Source organism: Vicia villosa, unplaced genomic scaffold (genome assembly GCF_029867415.1).
Source record: "Vicia villosa cultivar HV-30 ecotype Madison, WI unplaced genomic scaffold, Vvil1.0 ctg.001531F_1_1, whole genome shotgun sequence".
Classification (NCBI taxonomy): domain Eukaryota; kingdom Viridiplantae; phylum Streptophyta; class Magnoliopsida; order Fabales; family Fabaceae; genus Vicia; species Vicia villosa.
In genome coordinates, this window is record NW_026705654.1 from 226,095 (window position 1) to 249,341 (window position 23,247).

At 33.7% G+C, this 23,247-nt stretch overlaps 2 protein-coding genes across 2 annotated transcripts; both read right to left on the bottom strand.

The window, feature by feature from the left end:
* Nucleotides 1–5,593: 5,593 nt before the first annotated feature.
* On the bottom strand, nucleotides 5,594–7,102 carry LOC131635691 (uncharacterized acetyltransferase At3g50280-like). The gene has a single exon (XM_058906329.1). The coding sequence runs from the start codon at nucleotides 7,047–7,049 to the stop codon at nucleotides 5,688–5,690; it is 1,362 nt and encodes a 453-aa protein (XP_058762312.1). The 5' UTR covers nucleotides 7,050–7,102; the 3' UTR covers nucleotides 5,594–5,687.
* Nucleotides 7,103–12,515: 5,413 nt separating this feature from the next.
* Nucleotides 12,516–13,490, bottom strand: LOC131635682 (uncharacterized). Its single transcript, XM_058906320.1, has one exon. It carries the CDS (start codon nucleotides 13,488–13,490, stop codon nucleotides 12,516–12,518), a length of 975 nt encoding a protein of 324 aa, XP_058762303.1.
* Between the last annotated feature and the right edge of the window lie 9,757 nt (nucleotides 13,491–23,247).

The following is a 23,247-nucleotide window of genomic DNA, read 5'->3' on the forward strand; positions in this document are numbered from 1 at the left end:
TGCAACACTATCCATTCCCTCCAGTTCACACAGCTCAACCACCACCTCTGGACCAAGAGAGACATGAAGATGCTGATGCCTAGTGTTCTCCTTTTCATGCATAGACCATTTACATATTTTCATGAACATTTTTATTGCTTGTGTGACTTTATTTTTTTGCTGAACAAAATTCTACCGTACTTTGTGTTTGTGTAAGGATTTGATTTGAGCTATGTGCTCATTATGCGTTTAGCTATTTATGTTATGTTACCGTCTATTTCATTTTATCATTAAGCGTTGTTTTATGTGAATGATTTCTTTATGATTATGATTGCAAAAGGGCTTAGTAATGATCAAATGTAAATCATGTTATCCTACCATGTATGTATAATATCACTTGTCTCTTTTTGATGTTGTCAAAGGGGGAGAAAACTGAGTGAATCAGCAAGCTATGGAAAACACATATGCACCAAGATAGGGGGAGCGTATAGAAAGGGGGAGCAAGCACTTCGTTGATGCAACGCCTCGACAAAGATTCACAACGTTTGCCATCATCAAAAAGGGGGAGTATGTGAGGGCAATGGTGTAGTTTTCATGATGTCAAAATATTGTGAATCAACTACAAATGGAGTGGAATCATAGAAATCAAGCAAATGCAACAAAGACAAGTATTTTTGGCTACAAGACACTAATAGGTCGACTCACAGACACTATAGGTCGACCTACTGCTAGCATTTCCTGAAAAAATCTATGTAAGGGCTGAATGCGTCGACGCATTACATGCATAGGTCGACGCATGGAACTTTGATATAACCTCGGGTATGCGCACGCTGAATCCTCAAGTCGACGCATCAACTTTGGGTGATTCAAGTGCAAGAGCAAAATGCGTCGATGCATTGATGGAATAGGTCGACGCATAGCATTTTGAGGAACTCACGGGAATGCGTACGCCGACCCTTCAGGTCGACGCAAGTGTCATACTTTGCTTATTTTCAAGTGCAATACCTTCTACAGGTCGACCTATGCAGGGGAGCAGGTCGACCTGTCGCTTCTCAAACTGGTTTTTGCTGTTTTCAAATTAGTCTATACATTGTGTGTGGTATATATATTCAAATGATCATTCTCAAGCATTTTAACAAGAAACGTGAAAGATATACTCAAGCTTCTTCTCATCTTCAACCTTTCGCTTATTGATCGAAAATCACACATAATCATCTTTTTCGATCGGAGTAAGGAACGTGTGTTGATAAGGTTCGACGGTAGATATTTGTCTTGTTCGAGATTCGACGGTAGACATTTATCTTGTTCGAGTGAAGATTGTTGAGGTTATTTCTTGTATAAAACCTTAGGGTTTTTTCTTCCTCATCAAAGATTTTATTCGAAGGTTTTTGACGATCGATTTGCTTTGGAATTCAATTCAGTCGTGCATAAGGGATTGAGGGATTGAAGATCCGCTCAACAAACTTGCTACAACCGGAGGATTGAGAAAGGAACGATCGGGGTCTTGATCAGTGAAGATCATTGACATTGAATTGATTCAACTTGAATCAAGGGGAGGATCGAATTATATTCAATTTTACTGCATGTGTGTAGTTGGTGATTGGTACTTTCTATCCTTGTTAAACATTTTGCAATCAAATAAAACTTTCCTAATTTCATTTGAAATTAGGGGCATACGTACTCCTGCGAGGACGATAGAGGAACTTCCTTAACAAATCTCGTGTTCCTTATCGTTTTTACTTTATCTTGTTTCTATTTGTTTTCGTTTATTTCCATTGTTGAGCAAAATCTAAGGTTTGGTAAATATCGATCACCAAGTGTTCAATAAAATTACTCAATCAAGTTTTTGTTCAAATTTTAGTGAAAATGTTCATTGCGAGTAATATACCATCTAGTGTGCAATTGATACAATTGATATATGCGTTAAAACGTAATTCATTACTCGACATTTTCATCCGTTCGGTTTAGTGCACGTATCCGGTCCCCGATAACGTAATCGCTCTTAGAGGATTAAGTGATTCAGGGAAGTCACATTTCAAAAGCTAAAATTTTCTTAAGTCAAAAAGGTGGTCTATTCACCCCCCCCCCTCTAGACCATTCCTATCGTCTAACATAAACAACCGGTACTCTTCCAAATTATTAAATGTATTTTGGTAACTTGCAGGATCGACTAGATTGATCCTAAGGACATGTGTCTAAAAGTTTATGATTGTTATGACTGAGTTCATAGTTTAAAGGAATACTTCGAATTTAAAACTAATGTAAAGACAATGCAGTATGTAAAGACGAAATCTGAATAAAAGACTTAAAAGGCTTCGATGATAATTATAAAAGACAAGACTCAAAAAGGAAATAAATGTAAATGACTTAAATTTGTAAAATTGAGACAAATGTAAATTACAAATGGTGTTACACGTACATTCTCAATGACAACTCTTTCTCTTTCACTTGGTACTTGAGCGATTTTTTGAGTGATTTGTACAAAATAAACACCTCTGAATCCTACTAGTAAGATCCCTATTTATACTAATTCAAACCTAACGGTCTTATTCTAATAGAACGCCATGTTGTCCTTTTGCATGAGCTTTGATTCCCTGATGCTTCCACGTGTCTTTCTAACCAAATGAATCACTTTGAAATTTGAAACATTCCTGCTCGAAGTTCTGAGCTGCGAAACAAACTGACTTTGTCAATATGTTTCTTTCAAAAATATTTCGAAATATCATGAGTCTTCCGTCTCTTCGACTTAGAGGATATTACAACCCGTGCCTTTCTTCGACTTAGGAAAAACTTTTACATAAAGAAACTTAAAAACAACCTTATAAAGCTATTTTTCCCTTTGAAGCATACAACTTTTTAGTAACTCCTATATGTCGAAATCTCCAGCTAAAAGAATCACAAATATCATACAAACATGAATCACAGATAAAACATACACGTAATAGGTATACATGCATGAAAAAGCCAACCAGTAAGGCGAACATGTAACAAGAATACATGTGAATATGAACAGGAATCAAAAATATCATACGAACATGAATCATAGATAAAACATACACGTAACAAGAATACATGCATGATAAAGCCAACCAGTAAGGCAAACATGTAACAGGAATACATGTGAATGTGAACAGGAATCACAAATATCATACGAACTTGAATTGCAGATAAAACATTCACGTAACAAGAATACATGTATGATAAGGCTAACCAGTAAGACAAGCAGGTAACAAGAATACATGTGAATGTGAATAGGAATCACAAATATCATACGAACATGAATCATAGATAAAACATACACGTTATAGGAATACATGCATGATAAAGCAAACCAGCAAGGCAAACAAGTAACATGAATACATGTGAATGTGAACAGGAATCACAAATATCATACGAGCACGAATCGCATATAAAACATACGCGTAACAGAAATACATGCATGATAAAGCCAACCGGTAAGAAAAACATGTAACAGGAATACATGTGAATGTGAACAAGAATCACAAATATCATACGAACATGAATCGTAGATAAAACATACACGTAACAGTAATACATGCATGATAAAGCCAACCGGTAAGGAAAACATGTAAGAGGAATACATGTGAATGTGAACAGGAATCACAAATATCATACAAACATGAATCGCAGATAAAACCTACACGTAACAGGAATACATGTATGATAAAGCCAACCGGTAAGGTAAACACGTAATAGGAATACGTGTGAAGTGTGTGAACATGAATCACAAATATAATGCGAACAAGCATCGCAAACAACATGCATAACAGATAACGTACAACAAGCAGGTACATCATAATAGCACACAATAACACACAATCGAGCACTGCTCGTAAAGCTTTAGCCAACGAGGCATGTCCTCTGAGGCAAACAAGCTATCATGGGAAGAAAAAGGGGATAGTAACATGTGCGTTCGTGCGCAAAGCATCAGCGTCGGGAAACGCGAGTTAGACAAAGCATGGGGATCTAATTGCTAGATCCTTGTCCACTTAATAGACTCGATAACAAGATCGGGGGGACAGTTCAAAAGCAACGGCGTCACGCGCTAATTGAACAACTCGATGAACTGGTGGGGGTCGATTGTGGACCCTTCCCACTTGCGTTCTCATGAGGACTTAATGATTTACCTTCAATGAGGTCTTATTGCATCATTGACTTCCTGCAACCACAAATATAAACATACAAAAACAAAACCTCCTTTGAGGACTTTCCAGCATCGCCTGCCAAGTGACATAGTCTCCCAATCCTACTTCTCATGTTATTGAAAAGAAAAAGATGAATGTCTACCCTATTTCTCATGGAAATAGATGATGCGAGAATGAGAATAAAAGGGAACAAGAATCGGTACCAAACGGATAGTAATTCGTAGAATACGCAAGCGGCAATAAAGAAACCGGAAAACTTCGCGTTGGTCACATTCTATAGATATTTAGGAGGTGCTTCCATACATGCAAGCAGCTCGAAGAATTTTTATTTGATTTTTTAATGTCTTTGTTACACTCTATAGATGCTTCCATGTTTACTTGTTTCCATGTCACACTCTATATATAATTGAGAATGCATTAGTGGTATCTACGCATATCTTATTTTTATCACATAATTGTAATAAAATTTCCATATCTACAACATAAAAAAATTAATTTTTTTTTTTTAGAAAAAACCTACTGGATTACTTTATACCAAGTTATCATGTTCACAATCTAGTATAGAAAATACAAACCGAAGAACACGCGAATAAGTTTTTCGAGAACAAAAAAATACAAACTAGAAAACATAGTAACAAGTTCTCTGGTAAAGAAAAAAATATACTGGATTACTTTAAGCAGAGTTCTCCAACAAACATATATGTGGTGCAAAGTTCTTCAAAATTTAGAAGACTTGAGGGAATGATAAAAGTAAAATTTTAAATTATTTGAGATGTCATCACAAGAAAAAGAAAGGTTGCGACGATTTTTTTTTGCAGTTATGGTGGTTCAAACAGCCGCATTATCTGGGTAGCGATGGTTATTGTTTCGCCTCAAAATCGTGTGTCGTCAGTCTGAACTGCGACAATGAAAAAACCACCACTCCAACCCTCGTTACTATTTGCTATGATTATATAATTTCCTTAAATCATTATCTGCGGCAATTTCTAACTGTCCTGAATTTTGTTAAGTGTTTCGTTTTCAATACTGATTGCAACGGTTTCGAACAGTTGTGAATTTGAAATTGTGACTGTTCTAACCGTCACAAATTGTTTTATAAATTCTTAACAAATTGTTTGGCCACATTTTATAGTATCACTAATCATTTAGTTTTATATATAGTTTTAGCGACGGTTGAACTATTATTAATTAAGATTTTTTCTCCGATATACATCTTGATTTGCAGCCCAAAAGGATAATCAATCATAAACTTAAAACAAGAAAAATTCTTGCACTTTCCATCAATGCAAGGTTCTCCACAAAAGTGTGTGTATATATATATATATATATATATATATATATATATATATATATATATATATATATATATATATATATATATATATATATATATATATATAATATATATATATATAAAAGATCATATTTCACCTTGGCCATTAAATGTATGATGTTAAATTTTGCTAACTGTGTCCATACAATACTCTCAAAGACAGAAACTCACATGTTTTAGTTTAGACATTAACATATACTTACCTAAAACTAGTAACTCAAGAACTCAGTGTCATTTCCCATGGCCTCTAAAATCTTACAAGGAAGGCATACTATAATGTCCATACTTCCCTCATCAGCCCCAGCAAACACACTAATCTTTCCATTGTCTTTATTCGCACCGCCATTTCGAACACCAACCGGCTTTCCCCAACCAAAATCATTACCATAAACATCAAACCTCGGAGAATTTGTTGTTGTCATGTAATAATACCTACGGGCCAACTCACCACCCGTAAGAAACTTTGGTTTTTTCAACCATCGCTCATAACTGTTTTTTATTTTCTCATCATCAGAATATAGAGAAATCGATTTGTTCATCTTCAAAACAACCTTTCCAATACCACTATCAAGAATTTCTTCTGCTTTCATTGTAAACGCACAAACCAAAATTGCGTTTCCGAAATATTCATCTTCAAGCGGAGGAATCATCTTTGCTCTAACCCCAATCAGCAAAAAATATAGAACCTCTTGTTGAGGATCAAGCCTTTCGCAACGAACCACGGAACGTAAAACATGAGATAGTACCGCTTGAAGCGAAGAGATTGTAATATTCTCAGTTTCAGTTTCGATGTTCGCTTTGGATTTCAGTTCCGCGATTTTCTCCTTTGTGAAATGGAAAACTCTTTCAGCTAAGTTGTTGGGTTTGGAGGTTTCGGTTAATTGATCAGTTGTGAAAGGGAAACGTATGGGAAGTTGATGAATGTCGTTCGGAAACCAGCGTTTAAGTGAAGGGAGTTTGTTTAAAGAATCACCTCGTGAGATTTGAGACCAAGAATTGACGAAATGCCAAAACGACTTACCGTCTATTACTGCGTGGTTGATTGTGATGCCAATGAATAAGCCGTCAAGTAACTCGGTTACTTGGACGGCAAGAATTGTGTGGGAAGTGGATTCGCAGTTTTTGACGCCGTTGAGTGGGAAGAAAGAGTAGACAATGGGAGGTACAATATAGTTTTCGGGTTGAAGGATGTCAGAAACAGTAGTGTTTTGTGCTGTGGCGTGGACGAAGAGTGCGCCAACGTTGTTGAAAATGACGTGACATGACGATGATGATGAGGAGGGGTTGTTGTTTTCTTCTTCTTCTTGGTGTTGAGTGATTACAAGACGACCGGCGAGGGGCGGGAAGAAGGGAAGAGTGGAGGAGAGAGTTTGTTTCAAATGATGGATTTGGTTTTTTAACGAAGATGGGTCAATATTGGGTTGGTGTTGGAAAATAAGGCCTTTTTGGTTGGTTTCAATGGGGAGGAATTGGAGATCCCATGGTGTTAAGTCTATTTTTTGAAAATCGGTTGAGTTGCCATTTGGTGCTTGGATTGTACTTGTGGAGATCACTTTGATTGAATCATCCATGGTTCTATTGAAAATTTTGGTGAGAGCTTCGTTGCAATATGTTATGAAACGTGTGGGAGTAGGAAGATGAGTTTGTGGATCATTGTAAGATGAAGCATTAATATAGGAACACTTAAAATTTGGATAGGTTTCCTTTAATAGAAAATTTGAGGGGACAGTTAGTTAGTTAGCAAAGAAAAATATGAGTAGATGAAAAAGCAAATCGAGCTAGGATCCTCCAATTTCATAAATAGATAAGCTATGCCTATGCTATCTTGAAACCATTTTTAGAAATTTTGAGGAGAAAGTTAGCAAAATGAGTTGTTGAAAAAGTAAATTGAGTTAGGAATCCTCCAATTTCAAGATAAATAGATAGGTTATGCCTATGCTATGTTGACATTTTTTTAGAAACTTTGAGGAGAAAGTTAGCAAAGAAAAATATGAGTTATTTGAAAAAGTAAATTGAGTTAGGATCCTTCAATTTCAAAATAAATAGATGAGCTATGCTATGCTAACACATTTTTTAACATCAATATTTCCATCTTACATTATTCTTCGTATTGTACGATATATAATGTTTACTTAAATCTTTTATTTAAAATAAAAATATATATTTTATAAAAAATATTTTTTAAAATTTATATCTAATATAAATATAAAATTGTATCATTAATAAATTTCATCATTGTACTAATCACATACATATAATATTATTAAATATTATTTTATTTATAATTTATTAACCTATTAATCAATAAAATAGAAAATTAATTCGCTGCAATAAAACAACAATGCATTCACATAGTGGAAATATTAATGTCTGTTGGATAAAAAAATCTAATGACCTAAAAGATTAAAAAAAATATTTAGTTTTATTATTCTAAATACTAAATTAAAATATGAACCGTCGAATTTTTATCGAACGATTACTAATATTCTAAATGCGCGAACGCATAATTGTAATAACTGCAAGCAAACTTGGTCGTATACGAAATCGAATTCAATAAAATATATAAAGTTAGTCATTTTCAAAAATTGTAAAATATATGAATCAACTTTATTTTACTATTTAAGTTTTTCTATATGTTGGAGAACTCATTAACCAAATTATGAATTGTATTTATCAAACTTACATGTATTGGTATTTAGACCCGTGCGAGGCACGGGTTAAATGCTTTATAATATTTAAAAAAACACTTATAATTTAAATTTATTATTTATTATTATTTATTAAAAATTTATTGAACTAATATAAAATTTATAGTAAGTAAATATTTTGAAAATTATAATAATAATTATATTATTATACAAATATTAATGCTTTAGAAAATTAGTATTTACATGTGTTAAAAGACGAAAGAAAATTAGTAAGACAGAATTTACACGTGTTAAGTTAAATATTTTATTATATTATATTATAATATTTGATTGTTATAACTGGAAAACAATCTGATATAATTTCAAAAAAGTTTATTTATTATTTTTTTTAAAAGAAAACAAAAGACCAAATACATATCTATTATGGTATTTTTTTTAGGGTTAAATACTATTTACCCCCCTGCCAAATTAGCGAGATTCGGTTTTCCCCCTTATTAAAAAAAATTTTAGCCTTTGCCCCTTAGAAAACAAGAGTCTGTTTTTGGACACCCCCTATCACCTGTTTGGCTGGCTGTGCTGGGAGAATCTTGCTGACTGGGCGCCATAATCCTTGTTTGGCTGACTGTGCATATGACGTGGCAGCTGGCTTTGAGAAGCTTGGAAAAATGCAAATTAATAAGTTTAATAAATTTTATAAATTATATAATTATAATACTTTATAGTTTTTAATAAATTTTTTTTGGAGTAAAATAATAATTTTATTTCCAAAACAGTGTGGTTACAACCGATCAAAGATGATCCAGGTATCAACAAATATCAAAACACCTAAACAACCAGTAAACTATCTAATTTCAAAAGTTCCTAGGTGAATATGGCTTTTCACACATTTGGCAGACTGTGCCCGTAAGGCCACAGCAGATTGAATTTGGGGAACAAGATCTCGAGTAGGTGGGATTTGATCAAAACAAAGAGCATTTCTTGTTTGCCATATGTGATAAATTGCTTCAGTAGCAGCCATGCGTAACAAAACTCTTCTCCATCCTTTCTTTTTAGTTTCCATACTGAGCCAAAAACTTTCTTGTCTCCAATTTCCAGCCTGCCTTCGATAGCCTAACCAGTTCAGAATGCAGCACCATATCTGGGCCGTGTATCTACATTGAAAAAATAAATGCATCATAGTTTCCTGTTCACCACAGAAAACACAAACCCCATCAGTGATGATATTAATCTTTGCAAGTCTGTCTTTAGTAGGTAGTCGTTCCCAGAGGGCCAGCCAAGTGATAAAGCAAGCGCGAGGTCGGGCAAAATTCTTATAAAACATTACTTTCCATCTCATATCAGTATTGCTACCATGGATTTCAGCATACATAGCATTAGTTTTGTACTTTTGTTCCTGAATACTCTTTGCCCAGTATTCACTAGCATTAGCAGTCTCTCTAAGTTTGATGATGCTCTTGATTATCCAAGAATGAGTATCTTTCACATGCCATTGCATAATGTCTTGACCCTTCAGATAATAAGTACTAAACCAGCGAATCCAGAGCTTATCAGCTTTCATCTGTAAATTCCAAAGCATTTTCAGAATGGTGGCCTTGTTCCAATCAGCTAGATAAGTGAGGTTTAGGCCTCCAGCATTCTTTGGTTGGCAAAATGCATCCCAGGCTACTAGAGATTTCCTGCCACTTGTTTTCCCCGACCATAGAAAGTTTCTACAAATACTTTCAATTCTTTTGATCACACTTTTGGGAAGTGGGAATATTTGCATCCAATATCCAGTTATGGCCATCAAGGTGCTCCTAATCAATTGATTTCTACCAGCATAGCTCAAGAGATTAGAGGACCAATGGTTAATTTTATCCACCATTCTACTAATGAGAGGCTGGCACTGGTTAATGGTAAGTCTCCTAGCTGCAAGAGGGACACCCAAGTATTTGAAGGGGAGTGTGCCAATACCATATCTGATCCCATTAGCTATGTGCTGCTGACTTTGGGTAGAAATGCCACCAAAGTAGATTTTACTCTTTGTTGGGTTTGCATTCAATCCAGTAGAGCTAGCAAATTGATCAAATCTCCTCATAAGGGCTTGGACAGATTTCTCATCACCCCTAGAGAATAAAAGCAGGTCATCAGCAAAGCATAAATTTGTGATTCCTAACTTGGCACATTTAGGGTGGAAACTATAGTCTTTGTCAGCTTTCAACTCTCCCAGAATTCTATGCAAATACTCCATAGTTAACACAAAAAGCAGGGGTGATATAGGGTCACCCTGCCTTAAACCTCGCTTAGCTTGAAGAATCCCACTTATATTACCATTGATCATGTATCTGTATGAGACGGTTCTGACAGTCAACATTACCCACTTTATGAACTGAGATGGAAAATTTAATTCAACAAGAATCTGCTCAAGAGCATCCCATTCAACCGTATCATACGCCTTCTGAATATCAATTTGCAAAGTACATCTAGGAGAGATATGTTGCCTATTGTAGCCCCTCAAGATTTCATAAGCCAACAAAATGTTATCATGGATAGTTTTTCCTGGCAAGAAGGCAGTTTGGCTATCATCCACCACATAGTTAATAACTGAGTTCAATCTCTTTGTGAGGATCTTTGAGATTACTTTGTAGATGGTTGTGCAACAGGCAATAGGGCGCATTTCCTTCATGGTCTTGGCTTCTTTAGTCTTAGGTATCAGTGTTACAACCGCGCAATTAACAGCTCGATGCATCCTATTGTTGATGAAGAAGTCCTGTACAGCTTTAATAATATCAGTCTTAATCAAATTCCAGCTAGCTTTAAAGAATCTTCTAGTGTATCCATCAATGCCAGGTGATTTGTTGTCTCCTAGGCTCTTAACAGCATTAAAAATTTCCTCTTCAGTCACAGGCCTGGTGAGTGAGTTTTGATGGTCACGAGTAAGCTGACAACCTTTCCTCAGGATTGAGATATCAACATGGGTTCTATTATGTGCAGTTTGTCCAATAAGGTTTGAATAGAAATCCAAGACCTCAGCTTCCAATTCTGCAGGCTCAGAAATAATCCTCCCAGTGGCATTTTGAAGTTGTTTAATCTGAGTTTGAGCATTTTTAGCTTTGAGTTTGGCATAGAAAAATTTGTTATTGCCATCTCCAAGCTTGATGCAATCTTCTTTCGCTCTTTGCTGTAAAATCCGTTCTTCCATGTCACTTTGTTTTAATACTTCCTCAGTCCATGTTTTAACCCTATGGCATAGATCAGGGTTGAGGGGATCAGCTCTCAGAAGGGCGTGAGCTTTGTCAAGATGTAACCGACTCTCATTCAAATTTCTAATACCTTCAGTAGTCCTCCAAGCCAGGCCTTTCATATGGTATTGTAGTCTATGCAAGTTCATCCATAAATGGTACATAGGATTGCCAGCTGCATGAGGAATCCAGTAAGTATTTACAATACTATGAAACTCAGGGTAATCAGTAACACAATTCAGAAATCTGAATCTGGCCTTCTTTTTCTCAAATGTTTGCGTGTTATCAAACTTGATCCTGAGGGGTGAGTGATCAGAAATATGAGGATTAAGTACCTCCACATGGCTCATGGGAAATTTATGGCACCAAGCACTATTAATCAACATCCTATCAATCCTCGACATAATGGGATTCAGAGTTTGTCGATTGGACCAAGTAAAGAATGCTCCTGAAGTCTCATGTTCAAACAGTCCACTACTAGCCATCATCTGTTCCATATCAATATACTCAGCAAGATGGACCTCATTCCCACCAATCCTGTCTCCAACTTTCAGAACATTGTTGAAATCACCTGCACATATCCAGGGGCCATTTATGTTCTTACTGATATTATCAATATCATTCCAAAGCTTTTGTCTATGTACAAGTTGGTTTTGAGCATAAACAATAGTTAGGTAATGAGAGAAACTCCCTGCAGCAGTCAAAACCTCAGTGTGCACAAATTGATCAGATTGTATTATAGCCTTTATAGTCCACATTCTAGGGTTCCATAGAAGCCATATTCGCCCATTACTATGATGCTCATAATTGTCAATGTAATCCCAGTCAAAACCAAGTCTCCTTCTAACCTGACTACAGTTATTAGGTCTAACACGAGTTTCCAATAAGGCTATACAAGATACCTGTTGCATTCTGAGGTGGGCTTTAACCTCCAGGCTCCTAGCAATTTTATTAAGCCCTCTTATGTTCCAACAAATCATGTAATATCAGGGGGTTGAGAACATTCCCCTATCAGCCCCTCAAATCCATTGCTGCAAGCTACTTCAACCACTTTTATCTCTTTACCTTTCCTCTTTAAGTTTGACACAACTGTCCATGGAGTCTCCACCCGAGGTTCAGCAGGGATACTTTCAATACTCTCAGCTTTCTTAGTATCTATAGGCTTTTCCTACATCACATTGACTTCTTTCTTCTGTTCCCATATTTTTTTAGTTTCCTTTGCTTTGCGAGGTATTTCCTCCTTTGCCTTGCACATATGACCAACTTTATTACAGCTCTTGCAGAATGGTGGTGTCCATTCATAATCAACCTGTTGTATCATTTTTTCACCTTGGGGGCCCCTGATCAGAATCTGGTGCTTCAATTCCTGTGTGACATCCACTTCTATCAGGACCCGAGCATATGATACTCGCAACTTCTTAGCCGTACACTCATCTGTCATTATCGGTTTCCCAATAGCACTAGCAATTTTACCAATACTTTGGGGTCCCCAAAAGTACAGGGGAAGCTGCTGGAAAATCACCCAGATTGGTAGAACCCTTAGCACATCATCTTGCAAGGTGAACTTTGGGCTCCATTCATGTAGGAGAATTGGTTTTTTGAAGATCGTATATGGGCCTCGCATCAACACAGCATCCCTATCTATTCGAGTCTTGAATCTGATAAGGAAGTATCCTTCTTCATTATAGTAAATCTCAGGGAGAGAGACAAAGTTCCACGTTGTAGCCATAAACTTTTTCACAGCATTCATCGAAAGGTCATTCCCAATAGCATACATGATCAAAGCGTTTCTCCAAAACTCCTTCTCTGAGGCCACATCTTGTTCTTCAATCTGGATCTCCATTTCCCCATCCACAACCACCGGTGCAGTGTAGGAAAGCTCAGTTCCATTTGACGGTAGTCTATTTCCCTGAATGATGTCAACCCATAGTTTTGGGGTTTCCTCTTCTTTCTTTCCCTTCGATGCTAGGTTTTCTTCTATCACAGGTTCCTCAACAATGGTCTCCAAAGTTTGTGTACCTGATGCCACTTTCCTCGTTGTATCAACAGTTCCTTTATCACTCGATGTCGGAGTTGACGAGAAAACTCTCACACTCGCCGGTGGAGTCGTTGCCGCCTTTTTCTTTGGCCGGCTGCGCCCCATCTCCGAATTCGCAAGAGAAACCAGAGACCCTAAATCCCCTTTGTCGTGGTCCCTAACCCTAAGGTTAGGAGTTTAAACCAACAGCAAAGGATCTTACGGATACCCTGTTTTCTCAATCAGAATCTCAGTTTCGCCGTGAAATGCCTGTTCGCCGGAAATCGCCTCACCGGAAATCGCCACAGCAAAAGGATTTTTTTTTTTTAATAAATTTTTTTAATTAACGTTTTAATTTAGTTTTTTAATTAACCTTTTCAATATTAACGTTTTTATTTAGTTTTTAATAAATTTTTTTAATTAACGTTTTTATTTAGTTTTTCATAAATTTTTTTAATTAACGTTTTTATTTAGTTTTTTTAATTAACGTTTTTATTTAGTTTTTTAATTCCAAAATTATTTTTAATAATTATATAATTATAAAATATTTAAATGTATTTTAATTAACGTTTCTTTATATAATTATATAATTATAAAATATTTAAATGTATTTTTTATAAATTTAAATTTCTGCTAAATTTTTTTAAATATTTTTAATAAAAATGTAAATAAAAACGTTAATAAATATATATAGATTTAATAAAAAAAATTTATAAATTTTAAAAATTTTATAAATATTAACTTTTTAACATTTTACAAATATTAATATTATTTTATAATAACTTAAAATTATTAAAAAAACGTTTATATAAATTAAAAAACCGAATAAAAATGTTTATGAAAATTATTTTAAAAAATGTTTATGTAAATTATTAAATATTACATTTATATAATTATAAAAAAACGTTAATTAAAAAAAATTATTAAAAAAACTGAATAAAAATGTTTATGAAAATTATTTAAAAAATGTTTATATAAATTATTAAATATTCATTTATTTAATTATTAAAAAAAACGTTAATTAAAAAAACTTATTAAAATGTTTTGAATAAAAATGTTTATGAAAATTATTAAAAAAATGTTTATATAAATTATTAAATATTACATTTATATAATTTAAAAAAACGTTAATTAAAAAAAATTATTAAAAAAACTGAATAAAAATGTTTATGAAAATTATTAAAAAAATGTTTATATAAATTATTAAATATTACATTTATTTAATTTTAAAAAACGTTAATTAAAAAAATTATTAAAAAATTGAATAAAAATGTTTATGAAAATTATTTAAAAAATATTTATATAAATTATATATATTACATTTATATAGAACGTTAATATGCACAGCAATAGTAAATATTACATTTATATGAATGTTAATATGCACAGCAATTATATGAATGTTAATATTACATTTATGCACAGCAATTAAAAAAAACGTTAATATGCACAGCACTAGTAAATATTATATTTATATGAATGTTAAGCTTGCAGCAATTATATAGAACTACTTGGCAACTATAATCAACATAACATGCATGGTTTGGTTGTAAGCTTGCAGCAATGTATCATTAGTAATCTGGGTTCGAATCCTAGGTTTTGCAACTTATTAATTTGCATTTTTCCAAGCTTCTCAAAGCCAGCTGCCACGTCATATGCACAGTCAGCCAAACAAGGATTATGGCGCCCGGTCAGCAAGATTCTCCTAGCACAGCCAGCCAAACAGGTGATAGGGGGTGTCCAAAAACAGAATCTTGTTTTCTAAGGGGCAAAACAGGTGATAGGGGGTGTCCAAAAACAGAATCTTGTTTTCTAAGGGGCAAAGGCTAAATTTTTTTTGAATAAGGGGGAAAACCGAATCTCGCTAATTTGGCAGGGGGGTAAATAGTATTTAACCCTTTTTTTTAATAATTAAAATTTATTAATAAAATTAAATCAAATAAATAAGAAATAAATAAAATAAAATAAAAAACTATCCTACAAAAGGGGAAGGAGCGCCCCATTTCTTAAAATATTTTTTAAAATTTGTTTAATCAATTTTTTTTAATATTTTGTTTAATAAAAACAACAAATAAACTAAAAAGGATTGAATTTTAATTTTTTTTCAAAATAATGAAATACAAAACTAACCAAAAATATTAGAAAAAGGCATCAATTTATTTATTTTATTAATGGCAAAAACAATGGCATTAATGTTGACATAAGAAGTGACAAATAGAACCAACACCACTCAACATTCCAGACTAAAAACGCTCATTAGAGTAGTCAAAAACAACCTTCAGGTTGTTCTTTCAAAGGTATTCCACAACCCCACATCACGATTTTCACAAGCGGTCATGATAACTTCGGGAAAGCGCAGTCGGGATGGTTTCGGGTAAGCAAACGATCTTGATAAGAAATTTAACTCATTTGGGATTTTGTGAGTCAAACGATTCGCTGCAGATCAATCGTTCCCAATTTATTTTTTTGAATCATTGTAAGATATATGATTATGGTAATTGTCTTAGATGGAGGATTTGTTGTACGACACATGCAATAATTTTTCGACCTGTTGATGAAACAATATATGTTGTTTATTTAAGAAATCCTCTCATTCTTCAGGTTTTAAGAAGTATGTATTTTAGTAGTTGAGAAACCCCCAAATTGAATAGATTAGGGTTTCTTTTGGATAAAATTAGGGTTTGTCCAAAAAAATAGATGTACTATATGAGTTGAGTTTCTCAAATTTGTTCATTGAAATCACAATAGGTTCAAGTACAGGGTTTTTGATTATCATTTTAGTAGTTAAATGTTAATCATGGGGAAATAATCTTTTATAACAGTTTTTAATTTTCTATCCTTGTACGATATACTTGTATTTTGCTATCCTTGCACCCCTAATAACCGTGATGTAACAATCAGGAAGGCAAAGAAAGCTGGAAAGAAATTAGCAACCAATCACGTTGCTTCTGTGAATGACAAAGATTTAAAGAAGAAAAAGGTTGCATCAGGAAAAAAGTGTTTACGCGGTGCGGATGTCAAAATCAAGTACCTGAACAACAACAAGTACTATTGTTGGATAAAGGAAATCGATTATGGACAGACTGTAGAGTAAAATGTTTTTGTAAGTATAAACGCAATTGAATGAATCGTTATAACTATCATAGTTTGAAAAAATACCATGTATTTATGTTATCTTTTATGTGTTATCTGCAGCAATTTCCACAAGAAGTAATCAAGAATTGCCTTTATGAGAGTCTCAGACGCATTGTGTTACGTGATGCCGATACAGAGGAGATATACGATTGCGAACTTCATTTTGCCCAAAAAAAGTATTCTGTCGAGAGTTTTATTCGGAAGGGATGGTATGAGCTATCGAAAGACAGATGTATCCAAAATGGAGAAAAGTTAGCAATAATCATCCAGGACCGTGCAGAGAAGAATGTTGACCCAGCATCCAAAAGGGTTTGCTTGACAGTGGTGAACCGGTCAATATTTGGTTAACAATGTTTGAAGTTTGTTGAGGGCGTAATCGTGGACCACGATGTTCTTTTAGATTAAAGTCAGTGGATTAAAATCATTTTGGGTAGTTATGTGTTTATGTTTTTGGTATAAATGGCCTAGTTGCCATTTATGACTTTTTTTTTTGTTAAATTAGAACTAAAATTCTGCTTGAACTACTTGATGTAAATGATGAAGAAATATGGTGTTATTGAGAAATCAATATAATGTTATGGATTTTTGTACTAAGGTTGTTATACCAACTTCCTTAATTATGTGTTGTATGGATATTTTTAAGTTTGTGATTGATGCAAGATTATGAGTTCAATATAAAGCATGTCTTTGAAACAAATTGAGTATAAATCTGCATTCTAATTATTGGTTCATTATAAAGCATGACTTATAAACAAATTGAGCATCATTCCTCATTCAAATCGTTAGTTCAATATGAAAATGAGTTAAAAAGAATTTTTTTAATATCAAACCTCATACTAATTGTATTTAGCATGTAGAGTCAACATCAATGTTACTTAATTAGAATTTATCATATGGGATAAAATCTTGTAAACAATGAAAATATGAGAGGATTTGGCCATAAGATTACGTGACCGTCTATTTGTTTTCTAAGCTTGTTAATGAACTGGAAACTTAGAATGGGAAGACATTTTGATTGAGCTATGTATTTGTAATACAAACAGCAGATATCATTCACAAAATTACTCGTTAAATAAAAATACCATTAAAAGATATAGAATCATTTAGTTTATTAAGAATTAAATAATATACAAAATATCACATGTTTAAGGTACCACACATGTTCAAAAAACAACTCATTTAGACACACATATAAGCAAACAGGTCAAAAGTGCTTACACGTGTGTTAAAAGTGCTTGTACGGTATGGAAAAATAAATTTTGAAGAGATGTTTCCAAAGGTTAGATATTATTAAAAAAACGCATCAGTTTAGAAAGGTAGCAGACATGTCAAAAACATTTCTTCGGCTTGTTCTCTCAAAGGTTTGGAAAAAACCCACAACAGAGTTTTCATAGGGCGAGGAAGATGTCTTCGGGATAGGGCGATCGTCATGGTTCCGGGTAAGTAAACAAACTGCATAAGAAATTTAACTCATGTTTTATTTTATCAGCTTAACGATTCTCAGATAGATAAATCTTTATCAATTTTTTTGAATCTATGGAAGATACATGATTATGGCCAATGTCTTAAATGGAGCATTTGTTGTAAGACACATGCAATAACTGTTTCCCACCTTGTTATTTATACTGGCTTGCATGGGTTTTTAATAATTTGTGTTGCATGTTTATATCTTTTGTAGATCTGGAATCCATAAGAAGCGTCATTTTGATGAGCATCAGCGTCGAGAGTTGTATGATATCTTTGTGGATTATGAGGAAGAGCGGGAGCTACGTACAAATAAGATAAGGAAAACGATGTCTTACGAAGACTTTTTCCTTCGTGTTCTGGAAGTTTCTGATGATGAAAGCAAAGATGAAGTTCTTGCCAAGGAATCCGGTATGAAGGACATGCAATCTTCTGTTGTAGAGCCAGGGAAAGGGAAAAGGATCATAAGCCCTGCTCCTTTTCACATTTAAATATCATTATCTGACACCGAAAGGTAAACTGCTTGACTCACTATTAGTACGTTATAGCGAAACGCATAGTTGAGGTATTATATCGTCTTTGTGTTGTTGTTGTAGAGAAATGCTTTGAGAGATGTACATACTATGTCAAAAGTTTCTGTTAACAATAGTTGACTATGATTTTTGTTATGAAAATGTAGTGTTGAGCAAAGGCTGGAAGAAGAAGGCAGAGTCGGTAACCCCCTGCCCGAAATGTGTGCAAGTGGACCAAATGTGTCAAGGACGCAGGGATTAATAGAAAAAACGTCTTGGTAAGATTCATTTAGATCATTAGAATGGTATACAAAAAATATTAGGAAAGTATGCAAACATTCTTTTAGTTAAGAAAAATTAGAAAGCATGTCAATTCTTAAATACTTTGTTTCACTTAATAATAAAAGGTAATATAATGTTCCTTTGTTTATTTTTTTATATCACTTATAATAATACAGAACAATACTTGATTACTGACAGAAATATAACATGCATGTTGGCTGAAAAAATTCACTCATGACTGTGTCTTCCAATTAATGGAGCAATAATTTTATGTTGTTTTGATTATATGTTAGGATTTGAAAGAGATGTCAGGATTTGAAAATTTATCTTAGATTTATATATCAATTTGTTGAGTAGTGTTAGGGGGATATTAAAAACCATGACATGGGGTGCAATTACAAAGTTCTTTGAAAAATATTTGACCAAAGGAATTTTTTTTTTTTGTGTTTGGGCAGCAATTTCCAGCTTGGGTGATAAATACTTGTTTTCAAGAGCCACGGGATTCAATTGAAGTCTATGACAGTGACAGGGATAAAAAATACACATGCAGGTTGAAGACCCATGAGGAAAGGATTGATACGTACATTTGTAAAGGTTGGTACGAATTTGCAGAAGCAAGGCGTTTGGGTCGTGGTGATGTGTTGAACTTCTCGCTTGAATACCCTCCTGCAAGCTGTTTGTCAGTGAAGAAGGCGTAATCGTGTACCATCAAGTTGTTTTAGAATAAACTAAGTGGTATAAAATCATTTTTGGTAGTTATGTGTTTGATAATGTCCATGACTCTCAATTAAGTAATATAATGCTTGTGTTTATGTATTTGTATCAATTGCCTAGTTGCAATTTATGACTTATGTTTGTTAATATGTAAGACATGTTTTATATGCGCTACTTGATGTAAAAGACGAAGAAATATGGGGTTGTTGATAAACCGTTGTTATTTTATGGTATTGTGCACTAAGTTTGACATAACAATTGCACAACTCATTTGTTTAATGGTTATGTTTCTGTTTGAAACTGGAATTTCGGTAATATCCCTCAAAGTTGCATTACAAATATGTATCGATGAATGATACCAATTTATAACAACCATATTGTTTAACTTCCACGTTTTTAATAGGTTCTTGACATTGGCAATTGAAATATTCAAATACCGAGGAAGTGGTATCATAGTAATTAACAAACTTAGTATGTTTAGTGATTCTAATTATTGTTGCAATATGTGGTATGATTTTAAAAAAACTTGAGTATGAAAATATTATACGAATCATAATTTATGTTTAAACAATGAATAAATTTATGTCCAAACAACGAATGCAAAATGAGGATTTGGCCAGAAGAGTATTATGTCATGGTTTAATTTTGTAAGTTTGTTAAACAACTGGAATATGGAAAAGCCATAATTTTTTAAGCTAAAACATAACAATCTCTTATATCCATGTAACATTCGATCACAACGAAGGCATGCTTTTCCGTTTTACGACACACCATCAATTATATAGTTTACAAATGAAGAAATTACTAATTAAATCTGACTAAACATAAATTTGTTACAATAGTTCCAAAAGTAAACTAGAGTTCAATGCATAGCACAATAATACAGCTTCAACACATTCTATATGCGCTTCGAAGTTAATCGATAGACGTTTGAATGAAATTGTAGTGTCAACCAACATCAGATGGAAATACGTTATCGATGTAGAGCTGCAAGAACATAAAGAAATAAGAATTAGCTTTTGAAAAGAATTTATATTTACACAATCAAAATTGCAGCAGCTAGAGAACTTTAAAATATAACAGTTGTAGACAAAATGGAAATATTTCAACATATTATTAACTGAATCATTTCACAATCTTACATGTTTATAAGTTGTCAAAAATCTCGCCATAAACAAAATTTGTAGTGTTCGCACACAGATTTTGTTCATCATCTAAAATAAGAATCTTCAATCCTTTTCTTGACTTTACCCTCGAAACAACCACATATAGCTGGCCATGAGTGAACACAGGGCGTTGTAAATACAAACCAACCTGAGAGAGATTGACCTTGGCTTTTATTAATTGTCATTGTGAAACACAACACAATTTGAAATTGTCTTCTCTGAAACTTAAATGGAAAACTCGGATCAGAAGGAATCAAATTCATTCTCGGAATGTAAATCTTTTCACCGATATTTTTTCCTGTAATAATAGTGGCACCAATAATATTTGGACACAATTCATTTATGAGCAACCTTGTTCCATTGCAGAGCCCATTTGATTGATCTATATTCCTCCGAAGCATAACTGGAACACCAATCTTCAACCTTAAACAGTGATTAGGCATTCCTGAACATTTCATGTCATTCAAAAATTCAGGTGTGAACCAATCAGCCTGCACTGCACTATTTTCATCAGATATAACAGTTGAGTCAGCACTCAAATAAACCTTTTCAGCACCCGGTATTAACGATAGCATAAAATTATTAACAATATCCACAGAGTCGTGAGTGGGAGAAAGTAACGCCCTCTCTTCATAGTATTTCAAATTGTTCCTGTTTTCTAAAAACTGTGGATATGTTAGTTCAACTAGAGACAATAGAGGATTATGAGAATCAGTAACCAATAAGTCGTTAGGAATATCAATTGTGCTCGCTCCACACTCATCTGAATCGTGTTTTCCATTGCCAATATCAAGCAACCAGTCTGCAAACCATTTCACTTTATTACAATCTCCACTCAAGTTTGAATTGGCCAGCCTCATGTTCTTCAACAATGTTAATACCTTGCAATATTTCCATAGTTCATATGAGTTAATTGACGCTGACACTATAACATGCCTACAACATTTTCTAACAACATGTAATATTTCTCTAAAATCTCCTCCAAAAACAACGACCTTACCACCAAATGGTTTGAATTATCTACAACCCTCATGATGTCCCTTAAAGAACGATCGACAGATTCAGCACAAAATCTATTTAGCATTGGTGCTTCATCCCATATAATAAGCCTAGCATGCAAGATTAGATTACATATGTCAGTGCGCTTTTTTATGTTGCACGTAGATGTCTCATTTGTAACTAAAGGAATACAAAACATAGAATGGGAAGTCTTTCCTCCAGGTAATAGTAAATCTATAATCCCACTTGAAGCAACATTTAAAACAATTAAACATTAGGATCTAACAGCAGCTGACAAAGTTTTCCTAATAAAAGTTGTTCCCGTGCCTCCATATCATGTAAAAAATAGAATCCTTCAAAATCAAACATCACAGAATGAACAATTTGATCATACACTGACCTTTGTTCAGTAGTTAAAGTTGACATAAAAGACATGTATCCAAAGCTCACATCATTTTTTACATCTATCTTAAACAGAAATGTTTGATCAACCAAACCACCAATCACTTTAGGCACAATGGTTGGCTATTTCTTCCTAAAAAAACAGATTTTTAAGTATTGTTACTATCAACTAATATTTTAAGTATAATAACAGTTGATAATATGTAAAAATTGTTTACTTTATAAATACTCATCCTGTCCATTTCAGCAATCAAATCAGAACATGTCATTTTGGTCAAAAAATAACAATCGCGATCAAAAAGCACGAAAGTAGCAGAATCAGTTTCATCAATTACTCTGAGTTTGACACGGAACCTACATATTTAACGAAGTGGGAAAATTAAATATTAAATATTTGTTAAATAGAGAAATTAGCCATGAATATTTGAAACAATTGAAAAAATTTACAATTAAACACCTTGGGACAATTGTCCAAATATGCTTGTTACACTTTGAGCTGAACAACCTTCTGGAATCTACAACAACACCCTTGTTGCAGACACATGCAGCATACCACCAATCATTGCCACCCATAACATGTTTGATCGTGCCTAACACAACACAAACCATATTCTGTAGACATAAAAAACAAATAACAATGTCAAATAAACCTATAATATAGTAAGCATGTAAGGAAGGACATGAATGAAATAAAAGTAAAATGCAAATTACATCTTGACAGTCTTTCAGTTCCTCTATTGTTTTGCGTTGACTCATATTTAAGAAATCTTCTTCTAAACTCATCTCAGAAGCATCCTTCATAGAACTAAATGGTTGAGTAGGCGATCCAATGTTATCACTAATAAGAAAGAAAAAAGTAATAATCAATTATCAGCATTCAGAAAATTCAGAAGACTTAATTATACAAATTGAACAGATATGTGAATCTAAAAAGTATTTTCTTCAGTTTTAAAGAATCTACCTCGGGTGTTTTTGGGTTGAACAACCGTTTGGTACAGTTCCTTGCATTCTGCATCTGGATTTTTCCATTATACAATTTGACTTTCAGAAATTGAGCAAGAACAACAACAGTGTCAGTGTTACCATATTTGAGGTATGCATCAAGTTCATCAACATATGGTCCAAACAGTGTACAGTCAAGCTTCATCCTACACGAAACCAATTAATTCAAAAGTTATTGGACTGTAACTCTAACTGCATATAAAAGTA